The sequence below is a fragment of the Eleutherodactylus coqui genome, chromosome 2, assembly GCF_035609145.1.
Source record: "Eleutherodactylus coqui strain aEleCoq1 chromosome 2, aEleCoq1.hap1, whole genome shotgun sequence".
Lineage (NCBI taxonomy): Eukaryota > Metazoa > Chordata > Amphibia > Anura > Eleutherodactylidae > Eleutherodactylus > Eleutherodactylus coqui.
The window spans coordinates 118229351-118254891 of NC_089838.1; the positions used below are offsets into that span (position 1 = coordinate 118229351).

Below are 25541 nucleotides of genomic sequence, written 5' to 3' on the forward strand. Positions count from 1 at the left end.
CAATGAAATAAAGGAAAACATCACGACTCAAAGCAAAGCAGGTCAAAGTATAATACATTTTGTCATAAAGAAACCAGTGTCATGTCTGAGATTACCCAAAAATATAAGCAGCCATCACATTTTATATGTAAAAAAAAATAAATAAAAAAAAATAAATAAAAAAGAAGTACGACAAAACAAAAAAGAGAGGGAAGGATAGACTCGACTAAACAGAACAGGCTTCCAAAAGTATGAGACTACCTATGCACCTTGGTGATCCATATTTCATAGGAAGATACAATACCAGGGGAGGAGCGGAAAGTATACTACAAAGTACCATAAAAGATATCCAGTTTATCGTCATCCCCAGTTTTCAGTTCCTTAATATGCATAAGACCATTAAAGGGGTCTTCTGGGCATTTACTATTGATGACCTCATCCTTAGGATAGGTCACCAATAAACGATCAGCAGAGATCTACCACTCGGGATCCACACTGATCAGCTGATCCTTCAAGCCATTGTCTGTGCAACAGAGCCGGATGTAGTCATTGGTGGTCAGGGATGGTAGTTTAGTAGATTTGGAACAATGTCTTCTTTACACTTCGGCTCTGACCACAATGAAGAGCCAGAATTGTATAGGAAGGCATTGCTCCCACTGATTTAATGTGAGCAAAGCTGTCTATTACACTTCCAGCCCTGCCCACCAATGCAGACGTCCAGTCCTCTTGCAGACAGCGAGCCAGAGGATCAGCGGACTGGCGGAGGTCCTGAGCGGCCAATCAACTATTCATGCCCTGTCCTCAGGATAAGTCATCAAAAATAAATACACAGAATATCCCTTTAAAAGGACTATCCACATTGCCCAAGTTAGTGAGGTATTAAATTTCATAGAATGGTAGAGTTGGAAGGGCCCTCCAGGGTCATCGGGTCCAACTCCCTGCTCAGTGCAGGATTTACTAAATCATCTCAGAGAGATATTTGTCCAGCCTTTGTTTGACTTCCATTTAAGGAGAACTCACCACCTCCCGTAGTAACCTGTTCCACTCTCACCAAAGGGGAGCAATAAGCAGACAGGACCACCAAATCTGAAGCATTATACCCAGGGTTGAGGAACATCTCCAGTACAGACACAATACTTGGGGGTACATCCGACAAGGTCTTACAGGAATCCTGTACCTCCCTGACATTGTTATAATTCAGTTCCTGAACTTACAAAGACTGACAGTTTATGCATCAGAGTAAAGGATTTTGCCCATGTATCAGTAAGAAAGGAGCGCCGCAACTCCATCTCCCACGTCCTCCGAAAACTGAAGCAATCATCCCACATCCCCTCCGCAAGCACCATGCTATAGGCCAGAAAAAAATAAATAACATATATTGTATTAGGGCCTGACGAAAAACGTACCTTTCCAAAGTTAGAAAGCTGAGCTGTAAGCTTAGTGAAAAGCCCTAGAGAGTTAATACAGCTTCCAATTTGGAAATATAATGCAGTCTGCAAAAACTGCAGGGCAAGTGTCAGAATAGCTAAAGCCGATAATGAATTGATGCTTGCCAGAAACGCTAAAAATCAATTAAAAAGATTTTTGGGGGTATGTCAAAAGAAAAGTCAAGGATACTATAGGATGTTTACAGGATGAAAATTGCTTAAAAATGATGTTGAGAAGGCTGAACTTTTAAATTCCTATTTCAGATAGTTTTTTTCTCAGAAAGTAAATGTAACATCAACTGATTTTCCCTATGCTATTGAAAAAGAAGAATGTGGGCCATCTAGAAAGAGAGATGGTGAGGGAACACTTAGCTAACTTAAATGAACTCAAGTCTCCAGGTCAAGATGAATTACATCCTAGGATACTGAAGGAAGCAGCGGAGGTAATTGCTGAACCACTTGCTGTAATCTGAAAATTCATGGAGAACAGAAGAAGTCCCAGAAGATTGGAAAAGGGCAAATGTTGTCCCGATCTCCAAAAAAGGGAAGAAGATGGATCCAGGCAACTACAGGCCTGTGAGCCTGACTTTTATACCGGGAAAAGGTCTTGGAACAAAATTATTAAACAACATGTATGCAAGTAGTTGGATGAAAATGGAGTAATTAACCAGAGCCAGCATGGGTTTGTAACAAACAAGTCATCTCAGACTAATCCAATTTCTTTCTATATCACGGACTGGGTTGATCAGGGAAATGCGGTGAATATAGTATATCTTGACTTTAGTAAAGCATTTGGCAAAGAATCTCATACCATACTTATTGAAAAAAATTACCAAATCTAGGATTGACAAGGCAACCGTTAGGTGGATTCAAAACTGGCTGAGTGATCGTACTTCAAGAGTGGTTATAAATGGCTACACATCCAAGTGGAAGAATGTATCTAGTGGGGTACCACAAGGCTCGGTCCTAGGCCCAGTGTTGTTCAACATATTTATAAAAACATCTCAATGAGGGACTTGAGGGGAAACTGATGAAACTTTGCAGATGACACAAAGCTAGGAGGAACAGCTAACACTAGAGAAGATCTCGTGAGGTAATTATCCCCCTCTACTCTTCATTGGTCAGACCTCATCTGGAATACCGTGTCCAGTTCTGGGCACCCCACTTAAAAGAAAAACAAAAAATATGACATCCACAAACTGGAGTGAGTTCAGAGAAGATCTACCAGGATGGTGAGCGGTCTGTGAAACCATGTCATATGAGGAATTGTTAAAGGATCTGGGAATATTTAGCTTGCAGAAAAATAAAGGCTAAGAGGAGACTTAATAGCGGTCTACAAATATCCAAAGGGCTGTCACAGTGCAGAGGGATCAGCCCTATTCTCATTTGCACAAGGAAAGACTAGAAGAAGTGGGATGAAACTGTAAAGGAGGAGGCACAGATTAGATTTTAGAAAAAAAACAAAAAAAAAACATTTTGACGGTGAGGGTGATCAATAAGTGGAACAAGTTGCCACGGCAGGTGGTGAATTCTCCTTCAATGGAAGTCTTTATACAGAGGCTGGAAAAAAATGTGTCTGGGATGATTTAGTGAATCCTGCACTGAGCAGGGGGTTGGACCCGATGATCCTGGAGGTCCCTTACAACTCTACCATTCTATGATTCTATATTAGAACTAGAACGATGCCCCAGCTAGTGAACCACAGTCAGTCACCCAGGATCTCCTGAAGAAAAGTAATTTTCCTAAAAAGAGATCTTTTACCAGAAAATACTGCTTTGCATAAAAAGGTCTCAGAATAGACATTAATGGCAAATTGCCAGAACATGGAGTTTGCTAAGAACCCTGCCGCTTGCTAGAGTAAATTATTGTGTGGCTAGGATAAAGAAACCATGTCCGGGGGCGTGGCCTGACTGATGGAGAGCTGAGACGTGTGGCGCCTGAGCTCCGTCTTCCCCACGGCATCTAAACCCTCAAAAAAGGCATCCAGCCACAAGAAAACCCCCTGAAGCAGGGACATGGGAAGGAGAAGAGGAGGCACCAGCACCAGCAGGTCCAGGGAAGAGGACTCCGGTCCCCTGGACCGCTACGTGACCACCGGCGGCGACCGCCGTATACAGGGAGGAGAAGGCGCGAAACCGCCCGACGCGGCGGGAGCCGCGGAGGAGAGGGGAAGAAGGCGCCGAACAGAAGCAGACCCCGGACACCAGAGAAGGCTCACCACACACACCGGGGGGCCCCGCAATACCGCCGCCTGCAGCGGACCAGCCGGAAGGGAGAAGCGCGGATAAGATGGCGCCGAGAGGAGGCGCGCGAACGCGCCAAACAGCAGGACAACAAATGAGCCCCAGCACTGCCTCAGCGGCGCTTCCAGACCTTCGCCCGGACCCAGAATACTACTTACCGGCGGTGGAGAAGAGCCGAGCGCCGGCGCCGAAGCCGCGGGAAAGGAAGGTCGCGCCGGAAGTCAGGGCCTGGCCGCCATCTTCCCTAACTGCCGAACCGGAAGTGCGGATACACAGAAGCCCGCTGATGCAGGGAGACGTGCCAGGACCTCCGGAGACGCAGGGGGCCATGAGACAACATACAGGTACAGGGGAGGGAACGCATATCAGTCCCCCCTACACCAGAAAGGCCGGCCCAAGACTCCCTAATACAAGATGGGGGGCGGAGGAAGGAGAGGGGGCAAACAATAGATCACCCCCACCTCAGAACTACACATATGAAGGGGAAGAGGAGTGGGCAATTACACCCGGACCCTCACCCATACCCCCTGAAAGGGGACAGAGCAAGGGGAACATGACCCCCTCACCCACTAAGCAAAGACCACTGAGGCAGACAGACTCCCCATCTGGGAACCCGGCAGAAGGTGACAGAACATGTGCATGGACCCCCGACTAGACTCCTCCACGGGACACTCTGCACTTAATAGAACGGCCATCCGCAGGGTTCAGAAAGCGTTAGTGAGTATGGACCTGATTGACCTGTGGCGCATCATCCATCCGGGTAAGCGTGATTACAGTTTCCACTCCATGGCACACAATTCTTATAGTAGAATTGACTACATATTCATTTCACATAGTCTACTTGACAGGGACCCACAGTGTTCCTTAGATGTATTCCTGTGGTCAGACCATTCTCCTGTCTTTGCATCCATGGGCCCGGGGGACACAGAAAGAAGGACACCCACATGGCGCCTTAACGATCACTTACTTAAAGACGCGGCCTGCCTAAGCGATGTAAAGCGAACAATAGAAAATTTCAAAATAGATCACGCCACAGACACTACATCTGCCCCGATAAAATGGGAAACCTTGAAATGTATATTAAGGGGGGTGTTCATATCCCATGGAGCAAGAATTAAAAAGGATCAAACAGCAAAACGCACCGTTAATAAAAGACCTCAATATTAAAGAATCTTCAAATAAATCCCAGGCAACTCCCTCCTTACAAACCGAGATATCAGAACTTAGACACAAAATATTAGACATCTTAGACCAAAAAACCCTGGCCAGAAGAGATAAGATTAAGGCCGGTTACTATGAATACGGCGATAAGAGTGGCAGATGGCTAGCCAGATCACTACATCCCAGAATGGCCCAGCCATACATACATTCCATCAATTCCTCAACGGGCAGACGATTACACTCCCGGCGGTAAATAATGGAAGAATTCCGCCTATTCTACTCCACACTATATAATATTCCCGAAACACGGACTGAATCGGACAGTCGGGGTGGACAGGGAGTGGAGGAGTACCTGGACCGCCATGTCGCGAGACACCTCTCTACGGAGGAGGCTCGAGACATGGAAGGAGATATTGGGGAGGAAGAACTTACACAGACGCTTAAAGGAATTAAATCCGGGAAGAGCCCAGGTCCAGACGGGTTCTCTCCGGAACTATAAAACATGTGGGGGCCTGTTCTCCGATGTACTCCGAGGGGCCTTCAACGCAGTGTCTAGGGGTTGCCCCTTTCCTCCACAGGCCCTACAAGTACATATCGTTCTGATTCCTAAGCCAGGAAAAGATCCCTTAGTGTGTGGTAACTATTGCCCAATCTCGCTCATCAACTGCGACTTAAAAATTTTCTCCAAAATTATAGCAAACAGACTAAGCACCTCAATACCCCGACTTATACACGGGAACCAGGTCGGTTTTGTCCCGGGGAGGGAGGCCAGGGATAACGCTGTCAAGACCCTGTCCTTAATCGACTGGGCAAGAAGGAGGAAAACGCCACTCTGCTTGCTCTCTGTTGACGCAGAAAAAGCATTTGACAGGATAAGTTGGAGATTCCTGGAAGCGACTCTTCAGAAGGTCGGAGTGGGACCTAGGGCACTAGCATGGATCATGGCACTATACAGAAGCCCCTCCGCACAGGTCAGGGTCAATGGCAGCCTATCAGCCCCATTTGAGATTAGGAACGGTACGCGACAGGGGTGCCCCATCTCCTACCCTATATATACTAGTGATGGAAACCTTAGCTAATGCTATCAGAAGCAACCCCTCGATTAAAGGAGTACAGGTGGGTAAGGAGGAACACAAAACTTCACTCTTCGCTGACGACCTATTAGTGTATATAGCCGAACCCCGAATAGGCCTCCCCAACATCATGCAAGAATTCACAACCTTTGGTAAACTTAGTAACTATAAAATTAATGCGCAGAAGTCGGTGATTCTCAACATCTCAATCCCCAGAAGGGAAGCCGACGACCTAGCGGCAGGGTTTCCATTTCTCTGGGAAAACAAATCATTCAAATACCTAGGGGTCCACATCCCAGCAGATCTAACCCAGATATACGAACTAAACTATAAACCTATCTTATTAACCCTGAAAGGAGACTTGGAGAGATGGTCGGGGGCCCCATTATCATGGTTTGGCAGAATGAATGCGATTAAAATGGATATTCTACTGAGACTACTATATATCTTTCAGACTGCACCGTGTAATCCCCCGGGTATCTTCTTCGACAGGCTACGAGGCCAACTGCTCAAGTTCATATGGAAGGGAGGATCCAAAAGACTTAGCTATAAGAGCCTTACCAAACCCAAAAAAAGGGGGGATGGGACTCCCGGACTTTCGTGCATACCACAAAGCGACCATAGGTACTTATGTGCTAGACCTATTCCACCATAGGATAGACAAATTCTGGGTGCAAATAGAAAACGGAAACAACATCCTCGAGACAAGGGGGGGGTGTTTTGGATTCCCGGAAATACTAACTGGGAGAAAGCAGACACTTCTACCATGATGCGCACACTGATAGGGGCATGGAAGGGAGGATGTAAGATCACGGTCCCGGGGCCCCTCACCCCATTGGTCGGGAACCCACACCTTCCGGCAACACCGACGATGCGTAGTCTAGGGTTCACACCGACGGGAACGGAGGCCAGGGTAGGAGAGGTAGTGGAGCCCGGAGGCATACGGGACATGGTGTCCCTGGGAGGAGTATGGGAGGCTCCCCCGGGTTCATGGATGCAGTACTTGCAGATACGCAACTATCTAAAAAAGATAAAACCCAATCAGGGATGGAACATGAGTTATACGCCCTTCGAGAGACTATGTTGTGCCTCGGAAACTCCCAGACACACAGTTTCATTGCTTTACAATCAACTGTTGGAGGAACGTCTGGAAAATCACCAGCCCAGATGGATAAGAGCTTGGGAGGAGGCCTTGGGAAGGGAGGTCCCCGGGGAGCTCTGGAGCAGGGCGTTCCAACTTACCCATAAGATGTCGATCTCAAGCAGGCTCCAGGAGTTAAACTTTAAGATCTTATCACGATGGTACTTGACCCCTGAGAGGCTACACACGTTCTTCCCCTCATCCCCAAACGTGTGCTGGCGCTGCCAGGTGGGACCGGGCTCAATGCTCCATATCTGGTGGGAGTGCCCTGTGGTGAGAGCCATATGGCAAGATATGGAACGGCTATATGAGGCAGTATGCAGAGAACCACTTACTTTAACACCTGAGGTGGCGCTCCTGTCCATCCCCTCAGGCGATGCTCTATCACTCAAAAAAGGCCTATTAAGATATTTCATAATGGCAACTAGACAGGTGATACCGAGGTTCTGGAAACAGAGCTCAGGTATACCCAGAAGCGCATGGGTGGGGGCCATGGACGAGATAGAACGAATGGAGAGGCTTAGGCTAATGGAGGACGCAAAAGGATACGACCAGTTATATCGAACGTGGGCTGTTTGGACAGATACCCGAAATACTCAGGGATTCTTGAGATGGTTAAATACAGGCTCCTGGGAGTAAGAAAGGCGGACCACGTATAGTAGCGAGAACATAATACCTGCAACCCGGTACCCTAGACCCCTACCCCCCCCCCCCCCCTTTTTTTCTTCCTTCCTCTTTTGTCCGACATACCCCACCCCCGTTGTTTGTTTGTATTATAGGTTACAACAAAGCCAAAGAAACCGGAGGTATAAGGAACTTTATTTGATGTTGCATTCAGGAATATTACAGTTTTTCCTTTTTTATTGACAAGTTCAACTTACATAATAGTTCCCAGGTTTTATGCAAATATGTAATGGTTTTATAAGTGATGTTAACAAAAAGCAATAAAAATACTTTGAAACAAAATTATTGTGTGGCTAGGAAAGTGCTGTGCCACATCAGCTTGGCTTTCTTCAGAGGGCACCTGGTCAGTCCACTGTAACTTGTGGCTTACCAAGAAGTTGCTCATAAAACGTCAATAACGGGCAGCGAAGTGGCACGGCACTTTCCTAGAACCACTGCTACTTCACGCTAGTGATCAAAGGGGGGTGGGGGGCATTGGTGGCATAACACTGAGAATTTTCAAAGGGGTGTTCCAATCTCAGCTTTTCATAGCAAAGATGGGAAACCAATGCTTTGGTTACTGACCACCCGGCAGGAACCTACAGAAAGAGGAAATAGCTTCAGCCAAGTGTCGTGTCTGTGACGCTCATTGAAGTGACTAGGAGCTACGGAAACAGTGTATCACAGAGCACAGTGTACTACGTGGTTTCCGTAGCCCTTATTCCCTTTAATAAAGCTACAGAAACAGCACTAGGCTCTTTCCGACAGGTGGTTGGAACAGAGTTCCGTGAGTTCCCAACTCTGCTATGAAAATCCAAGATGAGATCATGCGTTTAAGACAACCCTGTTAAGGAATTTGCCAGATGCCATAATAACTTGGCAGTCATGAAATGGACCAACTGACGAGTATAGAAAGTGCTTGGATATTAAAAAAGTGTGCTTCGTACTTTGTATTATACTACTTATATAACTCAAATTAAATGATCTTACCAATGCAATTGTAAAGACCCTGGCTAATCCATGCCAATATGGCAAGCGTGATAAGATCACCAAAGCTGGCAGCAATAGGTGTGGCTACATTGTCTGGGTTTATTCCCGTTTTCTTTGATCCAACAATCACTCCCACCATAATTATACCTACAATGATGAAAGAATTTTACATTATTATATAGATCACAGATATGCATTACTAATACAAAATAGAAGTGACCACACAATGTTACGCAACCTCATGTAACATTCCGATAACTACAGCACTTCACTGAACAAACTGGTATTCTGGGAAAAAGAAATGAATCATTCCTTCTGAGAGGTCAAATTACAGAAGTTCTGAAAAATCAGACTGACCGGAAAGTTGATGTGAGTATCAGTTCATCGGAGTGTCAAAGTCTAAAGAAACTTCTTTCGTTGAGACAGAATGGGAATCTAGATGTAACCTAAGGATTTTTTTCCACAGCAATTATATTTGGAGTGCCAACAACTAACCCTTTCCAATCCAATTTGTATTCTGGTTTTCCTAGGGGGGGCTTACTCTTTTTCTGCTGTTATACAACGTCGCTATCTGCTGGCTAAAGCCAGTACTGCATGAGGTGACACGTTGAATAGGCTCCGACAGCAGAGAGGCTGGCAATATACAGTAAGAGAACCCAGGCGGACGCCTTCCAACATCGGAGCTGTACAGCCTTAAAGCATGTCTTAAGAAGTCAGTGGATTGGAAAGAGTTAAATGGCATGTTTTCCTACTAAATGGACAAATCTTTCAGTGCACTCTCCCAACAGGACAGAAAAGCAGATCTTGTAATGTCCCAGTACCACTATGATGGGACCAGCAGCAAGTGTTCACTTTCCTAGTAATTCCACAACAGAAAAGTAGCATCACATAGAAATCATTGTGTTGTATGTATGTGTCATCTATTGACAAGTTGGGTCCTCCAAAGCAAGCAACACTATGTAGCCAAGCTCCCCTCTGGCATATACATCAAGGTCATGCCCAGTGAGCTGGCTTTCCATTATCTCAAAATGGCCCAACAAGGTATTTTTAAGGCGTTTCCTGTAATAGACAACCCATTCAGGTTAAATTATTTTATGTAGGTAGTTTTCCGTACAGAATGTAAGTATAGAAGGAGAGCGGTAGTCCTGGTAGGGAAGGCCTAGAATCAGCAAATTAAGAGGACCACTCTAGTAATTTTGATTCTTTCATTCATTATGTAGCTAACCCCTCAGTATATAGAAGTAAGCTAGTGTTACCTTGGTTGGTTGTTTCTTTCTGTCTGAAACTCCTGGCCTCTTTTTCCTTAGATGGTCATGTGATCTCAGTTCTGACCAGCTCAGATTTACTTGGAAGTTGTAGATTCACGCTCTAGTCAATTTTATAGTTTGTGGGATGCTGTTACATGGATTTACCACTGAAACTGTATTGAGGGGCAGACAGGCACTCCTGTCATACTTACTGATGATGATCACATAGCTCCTGTCACACAGTTATAATAGAGGAGATCACAGCTTATCCTCCTGACTGCATATTTATTGTCTATAGCTTACTTAGGTGAATACAGAAGGTAATGATAGTTAAACAGTTTCCTCTGCAGGCAAAAATGGTAAAGCCTTAACTAATATTCAGCTGATACATCTTGGAATTGATTGAAAGTAAAACATCTCAACCATCAGATGGTGGAGGACCTGGGCTGCAGTGCACGGAAGTGACTAGAATACACAGAAGAGATGTCCAGAGTGTCACAGGCAATCAGGTGAGGGGGGCAGCCATGAAAAAAATGCTTTTGTCAGAGTGGCCCTTTAAAAAAGGAACACTCTGGGTAAAACGTATACAATGCTTCACGCATAGTTCAGGGCCATGATGGTTTCAAGCATTACAAAGCGATTCAAAAAAACACAAAAGCAAAAAGCCCAGTATCATGCATCACTAACAGACTCCACAATAGGTATAACACAACAGATGTTTTGCCTGAAGTGCAACTCTAATACATTTGCAGAATGCGACTATCCATTATGTTAAACTTTTCAGAATAAGCTGCTGTGTACACAAGAGGGATAACACTACATCTGACCATTATATAACTTGCTGTATTTTACCCCATTTTCCACTCTGCAGAGTATACATCTGATTCTCTATCCTCTCAGAACTGGAGGGAGAAGCCTGGCTGTTGTGCTGTGTTCTAGAGACTGTACATAGAACTGCAGATTACAGTTTCTAACTGCCTGTAACACAGGCATAAATCATGTTGTACTACATTATACAGCAAGAGCGAGTAGTGGAGATGTGATTTCTGTAGCTAAAACCATAAATTGTAACTTACTAGCTTGCAGGCAGTGCCTGTTTCGAGTTTCTCATTCCCCCTCTGCCCTTCCAGTTCATCTCCCCCACATCCTGTTCTAATTTCTGCTCATCTCCTGTCAATTATTTCGCAGCGGATAGCAAGCTAGGAAGAAGGAAGCCCCCTAATGGCGAGCACTTTGGAGGGATTTTTCAGCAGAAAAACAGCATTTTAGGTAAATAAAGTATATTTCAGTTTTGACAATCATTTAAGCACAACTTTTGTTTGAGAAGTTATTGACCTTTTAAAGGCCCATACATTTCACATATACATCCGCAAACATTAACAGCCTTTTTATAGGCTTCTATCGCACAGTGGCCATTATTATACGGAGACCTAATACTGGATCAGCCATACTCTGTTGGCAGCATACTTGCCTTGAAGTAGTGACGCTATAAAAGCAGTGGCCACGCTGCTGGAGCAGAGAAGTATTGCATGGTCTAAGCGGTATTTGCCCTCTGGAATCCAGCCCAATATAACAGCTGCAACGGCAGCCAAAAACCCAACTACTGTTGCCTGGACCTATAGAAGACAAAATAAACGTTCATATGTTATAGAAAGTATACACTGGATATGCTTTGCTGCATGTTGGATTTTCATTTCTCAATGCCTGGTCAAACATACTCTAATCTTCCTATTGTCTACAGTTTACAGAAGATCATGCAGTACTTGATTGAGATCATGATTAAAAAGCAATATTCCCCAACATCAATAACCTGAACTTTAGCTTGTTCCACTTCAGTCTTTTTAAAAAAAAGGTTTTCCAGTACTAAAACATGAATGTTTGGTTGTTGGGGGTTTGAGACCTGCTGATAAGCACAGTGAAGGGCAGACATGTTCCCACTTGACTGAACAGGACTGTGCGGCAGTGCCACACACGGACTATTCATGCAATTACTGTTAAATTTAGAAAGAAATTGAATTATGCTGGTGGACTCAGAAAATAGTAATAGCGTGTATATATCAATGATCCTCCTGCATTCTTAAATATCAAAAGAGAGAGTACTTATAGGGACTTTGTCACCATCTTTTTGCAGTCCTCACAGAGGACCACTAGGTAGTAACAGTCACACGGATTACAATGATGTGTCTGCTTAGTGTATCTGTTCAGTAGTTTGGGAGAAACTTGCATTTTCTGAACAGCAGCCCCAAAGAGAACTAGTCCTCTATAGCAGGGGTCCCAAACTCCAGTCCTCAGGGATCACCAACAGGTCATGTTTTCAGGATATCCTATAATAACACCTGTGGCAATGGCTCAGGCATCGACAATAATTACATCACCTGTGTAACACTGAGGAAATCCTGAAAACATGACCTGTTGGGGGGGTCCTGGGGACTCGAGTTGGGGAACACTGCTCTAAAGTCATGAGCCGCAGCTAGCCACGCCCACCTCACTGTCAATCCAATGATTGGCAGCTCTCTTTATGCACAGCAATAGGCAGACAGCAGTTAATCAGTGGCTGGAGGGCGGTGGGTGGAGCTAGCCTGTAGCTCATGAATATTCATGACTACTTCAAGTAGTCCTCTATGTATGTACTGCTACTGATAAAATTTACATTTTCTTCCAAACTACTGCACAGGTCCAGACAGCAGACATATTACTGTAATCAGTGTGACTGGCACTCAGAGTGGAGGAGAGGGTACTAGTTTAGAACGTATCAGACCCCTTGATTATGGGCGGATGGTGAAATATGCCCCAGAATGAAATAATTGGGCTCAAAAAAAAAAAAAAAACCTCTTAGAATTATATACTCAATGTGTTTCAACTTGATTAAATGTCATCAGCAGTACAGTAAAAACAGTCTATGTAGAGACTGGAAATAGACTGCCCCAGTTAGGCAGGGTAGTGTAATAAAAGGGTTTCAAGTGCACAGTAATTTATGTATACAGCAGGTGTAATCAAAGGTCATCAGATAATATATTTATTTGGACCAAATTATAGGAATTTAATGCATTCAATGGCATCTCTGCAAATCATAACCCAGTCTTGGTAGTCTTGTCATAAAGGACACCTAAATGGATATGATCCCGGACAACTAATGTACTGCTACAAGTGGCTTTCTTTAAAGGTTCATGAATCTGTAGCCCCTTCACCATGAACCAGGACCAGAGGTGACTAGACTGTGACTATGCAGTCCACTACATGAACCTGCCTGCGTTCTCCTGAACCTAGTTACTTGCTCACGGAGGCAAAGTAGTGTCCCTACATCTATATAAACGCCTAGCCCGGTGTCTTAGTAGTTTGAGCCCAATTATTTCATTCTCGGGCACATTTCACCATCAGTCCCTAATCAAGGGGTCTGGTACGTCCTAAACTAGTACCCGATAGTGTTTATACTGCTGGGATAGAGGTGAAAAGTTTTGTATTTTTGTCCCAATTTGTGATACATTACTGAGTCTTGGGATTCTTCATCCTTTATTTGTATACTACGGCATTAAAGTTTGTTTTTGATCAATGCCATTATTCCGTTAACCATCCTATTGTGCATGCCACTACCAGTGAATAGATGCCCTCAGAGACGGGTGCAAAAAGATGGTGACAGTCTCTTTAAATTGGATATGAAATTATGTTATGAGACCCTACATAAATGATATCAGATAATCCATGAAATATCAGATACATTATTACCTGTTTTAAAGCCAGATTACCAATAATCAGATTCCACTTCTCTATAGGCGAATCCATCTTCCCAACATTAACCTGAAGAAACACAGATACATCATATCTCATCAATCCGTTACAGACTTTCTAGTTTGTGTTCACCCACCGCAGATCTGCTGCAGAATTTCTGCAACGCTCCCATTTATCAGGATGGGGTTTGCAGAAGTCCCTGTACTGCTGCAGAAACCACCCTATTCAGGTGTATGGAATGGATTTTGAAATGTAGACATTTCTGCAGAAGAACAGACAACTATTCATTGAGCAGTGAAATTAGCTCCCCGGACGGCTTGGCAATTCCAGTAAACGGAACCAATGTGAGCAGTCCTTGTGCTTTCATACACTAAGAGCCTATTCAAACAAATGTATCTGAAGTCTGTCTTTTGGTCCAAATTATTCCGGTTTGGAAAGATTTTCCCTTTATTCATCCACTAAAATCAATATCCAATTTTGTATTAAAAAAAAAAAAAAAATTATATATATAATAACATATAAATATAACAATATCATCAGAATAAGGGGAACATGTATTCGAAATGCAATTGGTAAACCAGCCATAAGTGGTAATGCTACACATTTCTCTTAATACTGGGTAGCTTGGAAAACGACAGAGTTCAAAGTGTTGTCTGAAGAATAATAAAACCGAATTGTCCACATTTATCAAACTGTTCATGCAGTTTTCGGTGTGAAATGTAACTTTACGGGGGTTCTGTCATTAGAAAGAAAAAAATGTAATAAAAAAGTCTATACTCACCTATTCCCCCCCCCCCCCCCTCCCCCCGTGAGTCTAGTTACCGCATCTTCTCCCCGCCGATCTTCTCCTGGCTCCTGCAGTCTCCCCCCTTCAGCCGTCCGATTCTTCGTCTTCTGATGAAGCGTCCATTCTGACCTACCGGAAGAAGGCTGCCGAGGATAGACGCTCCATAACAGGAAGAAGAAGATCCAGCCGGCTTGCAGTGAGGTGACCCGGGGTACTGGCGGAGCCAGGAGAAGGTACGGGAGGAATAGGTAAGTATTAATTTTTTTTTTGTCCAATGACAAAACCTCTTTAACAAAGTTTCATCGTGACCTCTGTGAAATTTGGGACTTCTCATAGAACAGATTTTGGTGGAGAAGGAGGAGGGAAGAAAAGTTGATTTGGCTTCCCAGGAGACAAACCAAAAGTATGTCGCAGACAGCAGAAGTGACCAAGCTCACAGCAGGTGTTCATAATGTGGGGGTATATCCTCAATCACATGGATTTATATCAGTGTTTTCCAACCACATTCCCTTGAAACAAACCCTGGTGGTATCCACTCACAAGACAGCAAAATATAGTGAATGGAAGAGTGGTGAGCAAGTGTGACCACCACTCCACTAACAGTCTATGGAGACAAACAAGTGAAGTGCTTTGCTATCCATCAGTACTATAGAAGTGAATAGAGTAATGGTCACCAAGAGGGAGTTGGGGTGCACAGATCTCACGATTCCTGGGGGTTACAGAGGTTGGGGGTACCAGGGATCAAACATTTACCGCCTACTTTATGGACAGGCGATGCATCATTTTAATGGGATAACCCCTAGAAGAATAAGTGATGCAGCAAACAAATATGGGAGATAATATAGTGCCGGATTGCTTTTTGTTCCTACAAATAAAGCTCTTTGATGAGGAGATAAGGAATAGAAATAGAAAGAAATTTACTAAATGGTTTTCCCATGGAAAACGCTCACTGTTGCCCTCATCCACTCCCGCCTCGATTATTGCAACTCGTTGCTGATCGGCCTCCCCTGTACCAGACTCTACCCTCTCCAATCCATCCTGAATGCGGCAGCCAGGCTCATCTTCCTGCCCAGCCACTACTCAGATGCCTCCGCCCTGTGCCGGTCACTGCACTGGCTGCCCGTTAAATACAGAATTCAATTTAAACTCACTACCTTCATCCACAAAGCCCTCCACAGCACCACCCCGCACTACATTGCTTTCCTCATCTCAATTCACCACCCAGCTTGCACCTTCCGCTCACGAAATCAGACCGAGTGGCCCTTTAATTTAAACCTCTCATTCCCGCCTCCAAGACTTCTCCAGATCAGCACGAGTCCTCTGGAACGCACTACCCAAAACTATCCAGGCAATCACTGACACACAAAACTTCAGGCGTGCTCTAAAAACGCACCTCTTCAGGGAGGCATACCACATCTCCTAAACCAAACCCCTCTGTACTCCTCTAATAACATGCTCCCTGACCTACCGACTGCAATTCCTGCTAGCTGCCATCAACCGCCTGGTTGGCGTCCACATCGTGTAAACATGTGCACCACATTCTGATGTGCATTAGTAGCCTTAGCATGAACTTACAATTATCTAATTAAATGGGTAAAAGAAAAAGGGCAATGTCAAAAAACATTCTAGCTATTCTATCACATCCCCTAAAAACGTTCGTCTAGACCCGCCCAGTAAGACAGATGCTCAATGAGCACAATACATCAAACGTAAGAGCTCTGCTATTCATGCTGTACTGTAATTTGTTTGACCGCATTGCTTAGTAATTACTTCATGTCTTCTCTGCATTTTTTGCAAGATGGTTATTTAATGTTGAGCCCTTTGTTTTACAATTTATGATATCATCCAAGAAACAGAAGCCATTATCTCGAGCCTCCACATGCAAAGTTAGAGGTGTGCCACGAGATTGGGCGCATAGACATTAAGGAGGAATGAGCTCGCCAGCATCTGGTAGCTGAAAGCAATTCATTCTTGCATTCATTTTTTGGGTGATACTTTTCTGCTACAAAGAAAAAAACTGAAACAAATAACATTTTATTGGGATTGTGTTAGATGTGAACCACATTGTGTTGGCATTGAGCAATTCCTGAGGAGTTATGATGAAGTTGCTGGCCCCCGTATTTCCATCCACAATGCCGGCCGCGGTGAGGGCGACACGGAACAAATCAGTTTCCTGTGAATAAGAGCTGGAACGGCACTAAAAGCTCATTCACTTATTAATGTGTCTGCATCTCCTTTATGTGGCTCTTTATAGCTAAAAGATGCTCTCTTCTGAGCACGGTACAGAACACCAATAAGTTGTTCTATAGTTAAGACCACTGAAAGTGGCGTCATTTCAGCATCTCAGAGAGCTCTATAAAAGGCCAGGCAGACTGGAAAAAAATAGTGTGTTAGGGCTCCTTCCCACGGACGGATTTCCAGCGAAAATCCGCCGCGTTGCCCGCAGCTATTAGGTTCTATTGAACCTAATAGCTAAATGCTCACGGTGCGGAATGCCATCACGGAATTCCGCACCGTGAAATCACCCGTCCTCACCCCCGGCATGCACTATTTGCCGCGGGTGTACGCACGGACGGCTTCCATTGCAGTCAATGGAAGCCCGTCCGTCACGCTATCTTCCGCTGTAGCACAGCGGAAGATATCGTGATACTGCTTCCCCGCCCACCACGTCACATGACGCGGCCGGCGCGTCATGTGACGCTGTGGGCGTATCATATGCCGCGGCCAGCGTGTCGCATGCGCGCCGAAGCGTCATGCGGGACGGAAGACTCCGGAAGTATTCAGGTCTCTGGGGGCGCTGTGACGGGCTCTGCCGCGGAATTCCACGGCGGAGCCCTTCACGGCCGTGTGCAGCCGGCCTTAAACTTTACAACTTTTCCTTTTACTTTCACAACCATAAACAAAAATCAAGTGCGACTTCAGTTAAAAGGGGTATACAGGCTTTTCCGATTGCCGATGTATCCGCAGGATAGGTCATCAATAGTTGATCAGTGGGTCCATTGCTCAGGATCCCTGCTGATCCTCCGGCCCCCTGTCAGCGCAGCGGGGTCAGAAGTCGTCAGCAGTGGTCAGAGGCAGAAGTCTAAAACAGTTTCACTTCCACTGAAATCAAAGCGAACAATGCCTTTGATTACACTTAAGGTTTAATAGAAGGCATTGATGCCATTGATTTCAGTGAGAATGAAGCAGCTATTACACTTCTAGACCTGACCATGACTTTTGGCCCCACTGCACTGACAGCAGGCCGGAGGATCAGCTAGGATCTTGGAGCAGTGGATCCCTGCTGAACGTCCGTTCATGACCTATCCTGAAGGTGGGTCATCAATAGTAAAAACCCAGAATATCTTTTTTGCTCCACATCACACTCACAAGAGCACAGGTTGCTCAGATGTGAAGGTCCACATACTGCAAAGCTGGATTTTGGTACAGATTTTGTACCAGATTTCAACTATCACATAGCAAACGGGTGAAACCTGCTGCACAAGTCTACAAAATATAGGATATCCTGTGACTTCCAGAATATGTAGCTTGTCTAAAATTGGTGCCGATATGTCATGCTGTGTGTGAAGGGGTTTGTGAAACCTTTGGTGATTTGCAATGTACTATACTTTGTTGCAGAATTTGATGCAGGTTCTGCAACCAAGATACAGCAATGTGTGCACTCAGCCCTCAGTGTGTGCGGCGGTCCGTGAGACAGCGGTCAGAAGTATTTGTGCCTTGCTCAAGTAAAAATATAAAAGCTGGAAATCACCTGATGTCCCTTCAGGCCTTATTTGCATAATCATTAAGATAACAATCAAGAAAGAAAAAAAGTTAGTTGGTGCCAAGACTTTATGGTATAATAGACTTTAGGACAAGCTGGCGCTGGTTTATACCGCCCTATTAGAGCAGCATAAAATAGTAATAGACTACCATAAAAACTGTTTTTATGGTGTAATGATAACAGAATGAATGGCTTTACGGTGTACTCACACTGTGTAGTCATGGGTATTGATAAGCTGGGGATACTCCAGTGCTGGTTGACTGCTTTCTTTCTACACTATATGGACAAAAGTATTTGGACACTGCAGAAAAATCAGCAAATATCAAAATGCTGAGTTTGCCAAATGGTATGCTGGGTAGGGCATGGGGAAAATAAAAAGCTGGTTTGTAACAACTATTCATTCATCCAATCGAGCGCTTGTGGGACGGACTGGAGCGACGGGTACGACACCGCCACCCTCGCCCATCTTCACAATATCTTGTCACAGCTGTGCAAGAGGAATGGCAAGCTATTCCTGCCCAGATTTAGGCCTCATGTCCATGGGCACGCACAGTTTCCAATGGTGGAATCCCACAGTAGTTTCCACCCGTGCCCGCAGCCATGAGGCCTAAAAACTATTTCTTACCTGTCCCGAGCCGATGCAGGTCTTCTGTCCACGTCCGGATCTGCTTTCTTCTGCCGGCTGGCGTGCCACGCAGTACATTTTTTTGTGTCTCTCTTTTTTCAAACTTCTGCTTTCCCGCAGAGTCATGGCATGTTCACAGCGTCAGCTGCGGGTGTGCCGTGGATTGGACAGCTTCCATTGACTTCAATGGAAGCAGTTCGTGCAGGATCCGCAGAAAAATGGAAAATGCTGCTATTTTTTTCCGCGCGCGCGATGGACACGCCAGGAGGGTGAATGACATCCACATGCTTTTAATTATTTTGTGGACGCTCATGCATCCCTATGGGCAGCTTGATTTGCGGATCTCCCGCAAATTAATTCCGCCGGTGGACTTTGGGTCTTTAAGAGAACTTGTGGAAAGTATGCCTCAACATGATGGGGGTTAAGGGCAGCCTTAACTGCCCTTAGGCACACCATATTATGGACTACATACTGTGCTCACTGATGTTATTAAATCGGGACAGCTAACAAAAGTAAGTGCCCCCTGGCTGCACCAAAGATCTCAGTCACTCAGGGCACTATAACTATGGTGATAGATTTCCTTTGAAAGGTCTTCAAGTCTAAATACATCTTTGCAACCATATTACTGCTCCAAAGCCTCTGAAGAGGAAAGGCATTGGAGCAGTAATAAATAGTCATGATCACAAATATCCTACAGTTTAGTGCAGGGGTGCAGATCCCATGGTCCACGATGCCATTTTGTGCGAGCCACAAGCGTCTGCGCACTAGTGGTTGTCTGGCTGTGGATGCTCACATGTTCTTTCCAGGTGGGGAGAAGAGAAGTGGTACACAGCTCAGGAGCATGGAGGGCGTGTGATAATGGTGCACTGTATAGTCATATCCAAGTCCCCATGTATCAGGAGAATGGGGACTCTTGGCCCCTCTTTGGCACTCCAGAAATGAGTATGAGTCACAGGTGGCCGTCCATGCATGCAGCTCTCTGCGTTGAGTTTTATGGGAGTTGTGAAATGCTAGACTGTTACCGCAAAAGCTATAAACCTCAATGAAGAGAGCCATACGCATGTATTGTCTCCTCCGCTCCGGAGTGCAGATTGGGGGAGAAGGAACTCCATTCTCAGGGAAGGTGGGGGTCTTGGAAGACGAGCTTGCACTTACCAGATATTTCTGCCATTACTTTTGATATACGATAAATATCTTAGGTTGTAATACCCGTAAATATACGGCGCTTGGTCCTCGGCTATAATCCTGGCTGTAATGCATTTAGCGCTGCATTTTCTGCGCTGTGCTAAATGCTGTACAACACTCTCATTCATTTTAATGGGACTGTTCACACAAGCGTCAAAACGCAGCGTCTTCAACAACGATGCATGTTCTATCTTTGCCCGTTTTTAGCCCTGCGCCACCCATTGAAAAGGTAGCACAACTAGGCACCATGTTTTTTGGCAGCGCTAAATGCAAGCCCTAGCTATACTACCAAAAAAAAAGGGAACACTCACCTTGCTGGCGCCATTGGGGTCCCTGCTGCTCTGGGCACTTCTCATCCCTTACAAAGTATCTATTGCTAGTGACGGGGGATTGCTCCGATTGGCTCAGGAGTGCCGGCTCAACCAATCAGAGCCGGCACTTAATGCACCAAATACAGCCATTCAATGAATAGCTGTGATTGGCTGTGCCTGCTGACACTCAGCAGGCTCAGCCAATCAGAGCAATCTCCTGCTGGAGGTGGGTCTCCAAACCCAGTCACTAGCAAAAGATCCTCTGTTGGCGATGACAAGTGCCGAGAGCTGCGGAGAACAGCGTCAGGGACCCGGACAGCGCCAGCTGAGTATTGATTCTTTTTTTCTTTAGCATCCTTGGCTGTGTTTTTAGCTGTGCTGAAACTGCAGCCAAAACGTTGTCAAAAATGCATGACAGCGCTGCTGACACCACAGCAAGTTTCTGCAAACGCCTGTGTGAGGGAGGCCTTAGACCATTCTTACATCTACGCTTGAACCTCCATTCAGAGGTTCCATCACACATCAGACTCAAAATACCGGAATAAAAAAGCATTGCCTGAAGCACTTTTTCTACAGTCCAAAAGCTGGTCAGCTGAGCGGAGAACGGACAGACCCCATTATAGTCAATGAGTGCAGAGATGGAGGAGTTCAGCAGCAGGGATTCCCCTTTCCCGCTCCTCGAACGGAGCAGGAAAGTGGAATCCCTGCCATAGATGCGAAACCACCCTTAGATAATTTACAATAATTACAATACACAACAAGGAAACGTTAGACCGGTACTAATACTCACTGCAGTAGAAAGTCTGGATGCTAATGTCATTTCTAGGTTTCCTTTAAGGCCAAGCAGCGCAGGAACCAAGATGAAGACTTCTGTAAGATTTTTGAACACTTCCCAGTGCTATTGGACAAAAAACAGGAGCAGGTTATCAATATTATAATCAGTAACAGATCGGCATTCTTCTAAAAGAGAAGAGGGAAATACATAGAAGTACAGAATATAAAGCACAGCTGTAAAGTCCTCCTGTCTCAGTAACATGCGTGTAAGTACGGTATGTGTGCGGTAGTTACCTGCTAATTGGATTTTTCTTATTTGTGATTTAGTTGCTTCAAGTTCAGAATTCTATCATTGTATGACCCCATTGAAGAGAATGGGGTTCATATTTGTACAAGATTTCTGCACATGAGCTGTAGTTCTTATTGGTACCATATTGGGGAACATACGGCTTTTTTGATCACTTCTATTACGTTTCTTTAAAAGACAAAAAAAGGCAGGTTTTTTTCTACTATTTTTAATTATATTTTTTATGGCCTTGTAGGGGACTTGAACTAGACAAAGCTATGATTTCCAACAGGTTCTTGTAAATGCATGCTCCACTTCTATTTTTGTATTTGGGTATTATGCCCATCAGTATAAAACTGATGGGCAACCCATTAGCCTACTGTAAATGCCAAACCTGGGGGCCATTGTTAGGCCCCAGATGTCATAGAAACCCACTGGCAACCTATGATTGTGTTGCAGGGATGACAGAGAAAGCTCAACACCAACCCCTTCTTTAAATATTCTAATTCTTCCATAACTCTAGTGATTCAGTTTTGCCCTATCAGTGGTTTCCTAGACAGTTCTAACCATGTTATCTGAGCTCCCACGATGCACTGCACCCAGGTAACAGGATTTCAATAGAATTCTACTTTTTTTTTTTCATTTTCATCTGAATAGTTGATTAAACATGTAAAATTTATGTTGTATACTTTTTAATTACAAATTTACAAAGTGGCTACATTTCTAAAGACGACTGAACCGTGGGATGTTTTAGAATGTCATTCAAGAGCGGAGGTTTAAAGATTTCCAATTGACAGAAAAAAAATGTGTTCTAGAGGCGGAAGCCATAGGTGGCTACAATGTAGAAACCATACTGTAACAAGGAATATAGGAGGCGGGAGGGGTAACATCTCTCCTTAAGGAGAGCACCTGGACAGTGAGGGAGGAGACTTATAAGGCCATGCATGCTCCTCTGGGTAATATGCAAATAAGGAACAATACCTCTGCAGCGCCAATTATTCACGTCACAAGCCTCTCACTAGCCAAGCGAGGATCCTACTGCACACCGATGAGGGGCAAAACCCCCGAAACAGGTATACGTGTATGGATTCTGGCTTGGTTTTCAATTCCCAATCATTGTTCCAAGGACCCGTAATAAAGGGTCTGCCATCCTATAGGTGGCGCTGCAGAGGTATTGTTCCATCTTCCTTATCTGCAACGAATATAGAAGTACAAGGTCTTTAAAAAGTAGTTAGAGAACACATATATACAACAAACTAAGTTCATTAAAACGTGCTCATTGGCTGTATTTACACGAGTCGTTTATTTTGTGTTTTATTGCCACAGCCACGCATTCTCAATTGGAAACCCTCAAATTATGATCTAGGGAAGGTTAGCCTCCTGTCTGTGAAACTCCTCCAGCCACAACTCCCACAGAGTTCCTATGGAGTGACAGCATACAAGCCCGAGACCGCCACTCCATGTGGTTGTGTTTTGAGAAGGACTGGAAACCAGACTCCAGCTGATCTAACAGTCATTAGCTATGAAATGGGATGCTAGCTGAAAAACCCTTTAGGCCTCATGTCCACGGGGAAAATCAGGCCCGCTACGGATTCTCCATGGAGAATCCGTAGCGGGTCCCTCCTGCCCCACGGACATGAGCACTGAAAAGAAGAATAAACTTACCCGCAGCGGACCGGGCAGGTCTTCTCTTCTTCACGGCCGGATCTTCTTTCTTCGGCCGGCGGATGTACTCAGCACGCTGGCAGCGTGCCACGCGCATGTGCCGGGCACACCCCCTGGGCCGAAGAAAGAAGATCCGGCCGTGAAGAAGAGAAGACCTGCCCGGTCCGCTGCGGGTAAGTTACTTATTTTAGGTCTCCCGCGGATCCAGACGGCTTCCATAGAAGCCTGCGGGAGACCCGCACGAAAATGGAGCATGTCACGTTTTTTTTCATGCTCCATTTTTTAAAAATTCACTTTTATTGACCATCCGCGGGTATTTATCTACCCGTGGGTGGGCAATGCATCCTTATGGGATGCGGATCCGCATGCGGGTGATCTGCTGTGGATTTAAAATCATATTTTGCCTGTGGACATGAGGCCTTAACTACTATTCAAAAAGGCCAAATATCTTCCATCATCACCAGAAGAACTTTTGCAAGTGCTTTCGGGACTGCATAAGCATCTGCAAAGTGGGACATCTCTATTTGTGCTCTGGTACGTTCCTCATAACTTCATATATCACTTTATTGAAAAGGAAGGGGTGAGCGGGGGGACATATACCAAAACAACAGATACAGACCTGTACAATGTCTAGAACCATTCCAGCAGAAACCGTTCCAAACCCTGCTAGGAGGAACGGTACGAGTATTTGGAGCGCCATAGTGAAGCTCGATTCTTTTGGCAGTTTCTTGCTCCCCTCAAGCAGGCCGTCAGTGTCCCCATCTCCGGGATTCCGACCATCTTGTAGCATTGCGTCCGTTTCGGAGACATCCCTCCCATCGCAGTAATCGTAAGTGTCGTAGTCGTAGCTTGCACTGCAGATATTTGAGCAGTTGGGGCCATTTCCAAGATAGTTTGGCTCAGAGAAGTGATGATACTCAAGATGCTGGTCAGCTCGGAGGTTAAAGCTGTGTCCTGCTGGTGACAAGCCATTGATTTTCTTCAGTCTGTCTTCCTGGCCCTTGTGGCACACTAAGGGAACCATGCTCAGGAGAAGAGATAAGAACTTGTCAGACTGAATGGATTTCAAGCTAACAGTGAAGTCTACTGGATCTGCCTCTGTAAATATAGTGTATGGGCTTCCATGCTTGTCGCTCATTCTACTGTAGTCTTCCTTTCAGGAATGGTGAAATACCGTTGAGATGGTCCCTACAAGAACACAAGAAGAAGACCGGTTTATGTGACGCTACATATGTATACATGTCTGGCATTCTGCGGAGGCTTCATTAGTATTACCGTGCGTGCTGTAACCCAAACTAGCTAGTCAAATATTGTTTTTTTTTTACGTAGACTCATTAAGTAACTGAATGAGTTAAAGTCCATGACTGTCTATTCTACAATCTTGTTGAGTGCTGGAGCATTGATCCTAGATGTACGGCTGCTACATTAATAGTCCAGACACTCAGTATTGCAGTACTTTCAATATGTTGGAATAGGAAAGAAAGCGGATCAGCCAGCAATTAGCACTTTTGGGACACTTTTTATGGCCATGCTTCTATGACCATCGGCATGGTGTAAATGTGATCCGTTAACAAATAGATCGATTTAGTTAATACAGAGACTTGGGGTCCTTTTACATGGGACGAATGTTGGGCACTTAAGCGCCTTACAGATGTTCCAGCGATTGGTTGCAGTATTTTACACAGGAGTGATGCTCGCTCACTGAATAAGGACAGAGATCTCTTCCGGCCACCCACCTCCATTCAGAGTCAACAGGCCGTCGGTCATAGATGTGTAGCTGCTTGTTTAAAACAGGTTAACAGTCACTTGTTTTTTAGGCAAGCCAAAAACCAAGCAACTCTGACAAGTGAGTGATTCTCGCATAATTGCCATGTTGGGTCCTGTTAACATGGGATGAAATATGCCAGTAATCGCTCTATTAAGAGATTACTCTGATGACTGGCGGCCCCTATAAAAGTACCTTAACTCAAATTGTACAGCGATTTTGAAATTTGAATTACTAAACCTTTCTTGCGTACTTTAAGCCCCATTTACATGGGACGAATGTCGGGGCAAACGATGCCCAACACTTGTCCCTGTGTGTACTCGCTCCCATGCTGTTACTTAGGAGTGGGTATCGCTGGCTCTCTGACAGAGCGGCCAGCAGGGGGCCGGGACGGCTGCAGAAGATTTCTCTCCTCGTGCTCCCCCGCCCCTCTCTATTGACATAATATAGCGGCCGTTCAGTACTGAACGGATGCGGTTTACGCTGAAGGATCATCGTTCATTGTTTAGGCTGCATAAAATGCTGAATGCTGATCGTTCAGAATAAACAGCAGCCGTTCAGTACTGAACGGCTGCTGTGTTGAGTGAATGGAGAGGGCCAGGGGAGAGCGAGGAGTGAAATCTCCTGCAGCCGCACCACTGCGAGCCAATGATACTAGCTTCTGTGCAACAGCATGAGAGCAAGTATGTGTGGGGATGAGTGTCGGGCATCGTTTGCCCAACATTCATCC

The 25541-nt window shown here is 45.1% G+C and overlaps 1 protein-coding gene across 3 annotated transcripts in view; it reads right to left on the reverse strand.

The window, feature by feature from the left end:
- The window catches only part of SLC41A2 (solute carrier family 41 member 2), an 85637-nt gene that overhangs the window by 43323 nt on the left and 16773 nt on the right, over positions 1 to 25541 (reverse strand). For all 3 annotated transcript variants that reach the window (XM_066591445.1, XM_066591447.1, XM_066591446.1), the window contains exons 2-6: positions 23666 to 24234; positions 21112 to 21219; positions 13648 to 13719; positions 11396 to 11540; positions 8678 to 8824 (exon numbers count right to left, since the gene is read on the reverse strand). In XM_066591445.1, the coding sequence (XP_066447542.1) occupies positions 8678 to 8824; positions 11396 to 11540; positions 13648 to 13719; positions 21112 to 21219; positions 23666 to 24184 (991 nt within the window). In that variant the 5' untranslated portion in view covers positions 24185 to 24234. The remainder of the gene's footprint in view (positions 1 to 8677; positions 8825 to 11395; positions 11541 to 13647; positions 13720 to 21111; positions 21220 to 23665; positions 24235 to 25541) is intronic.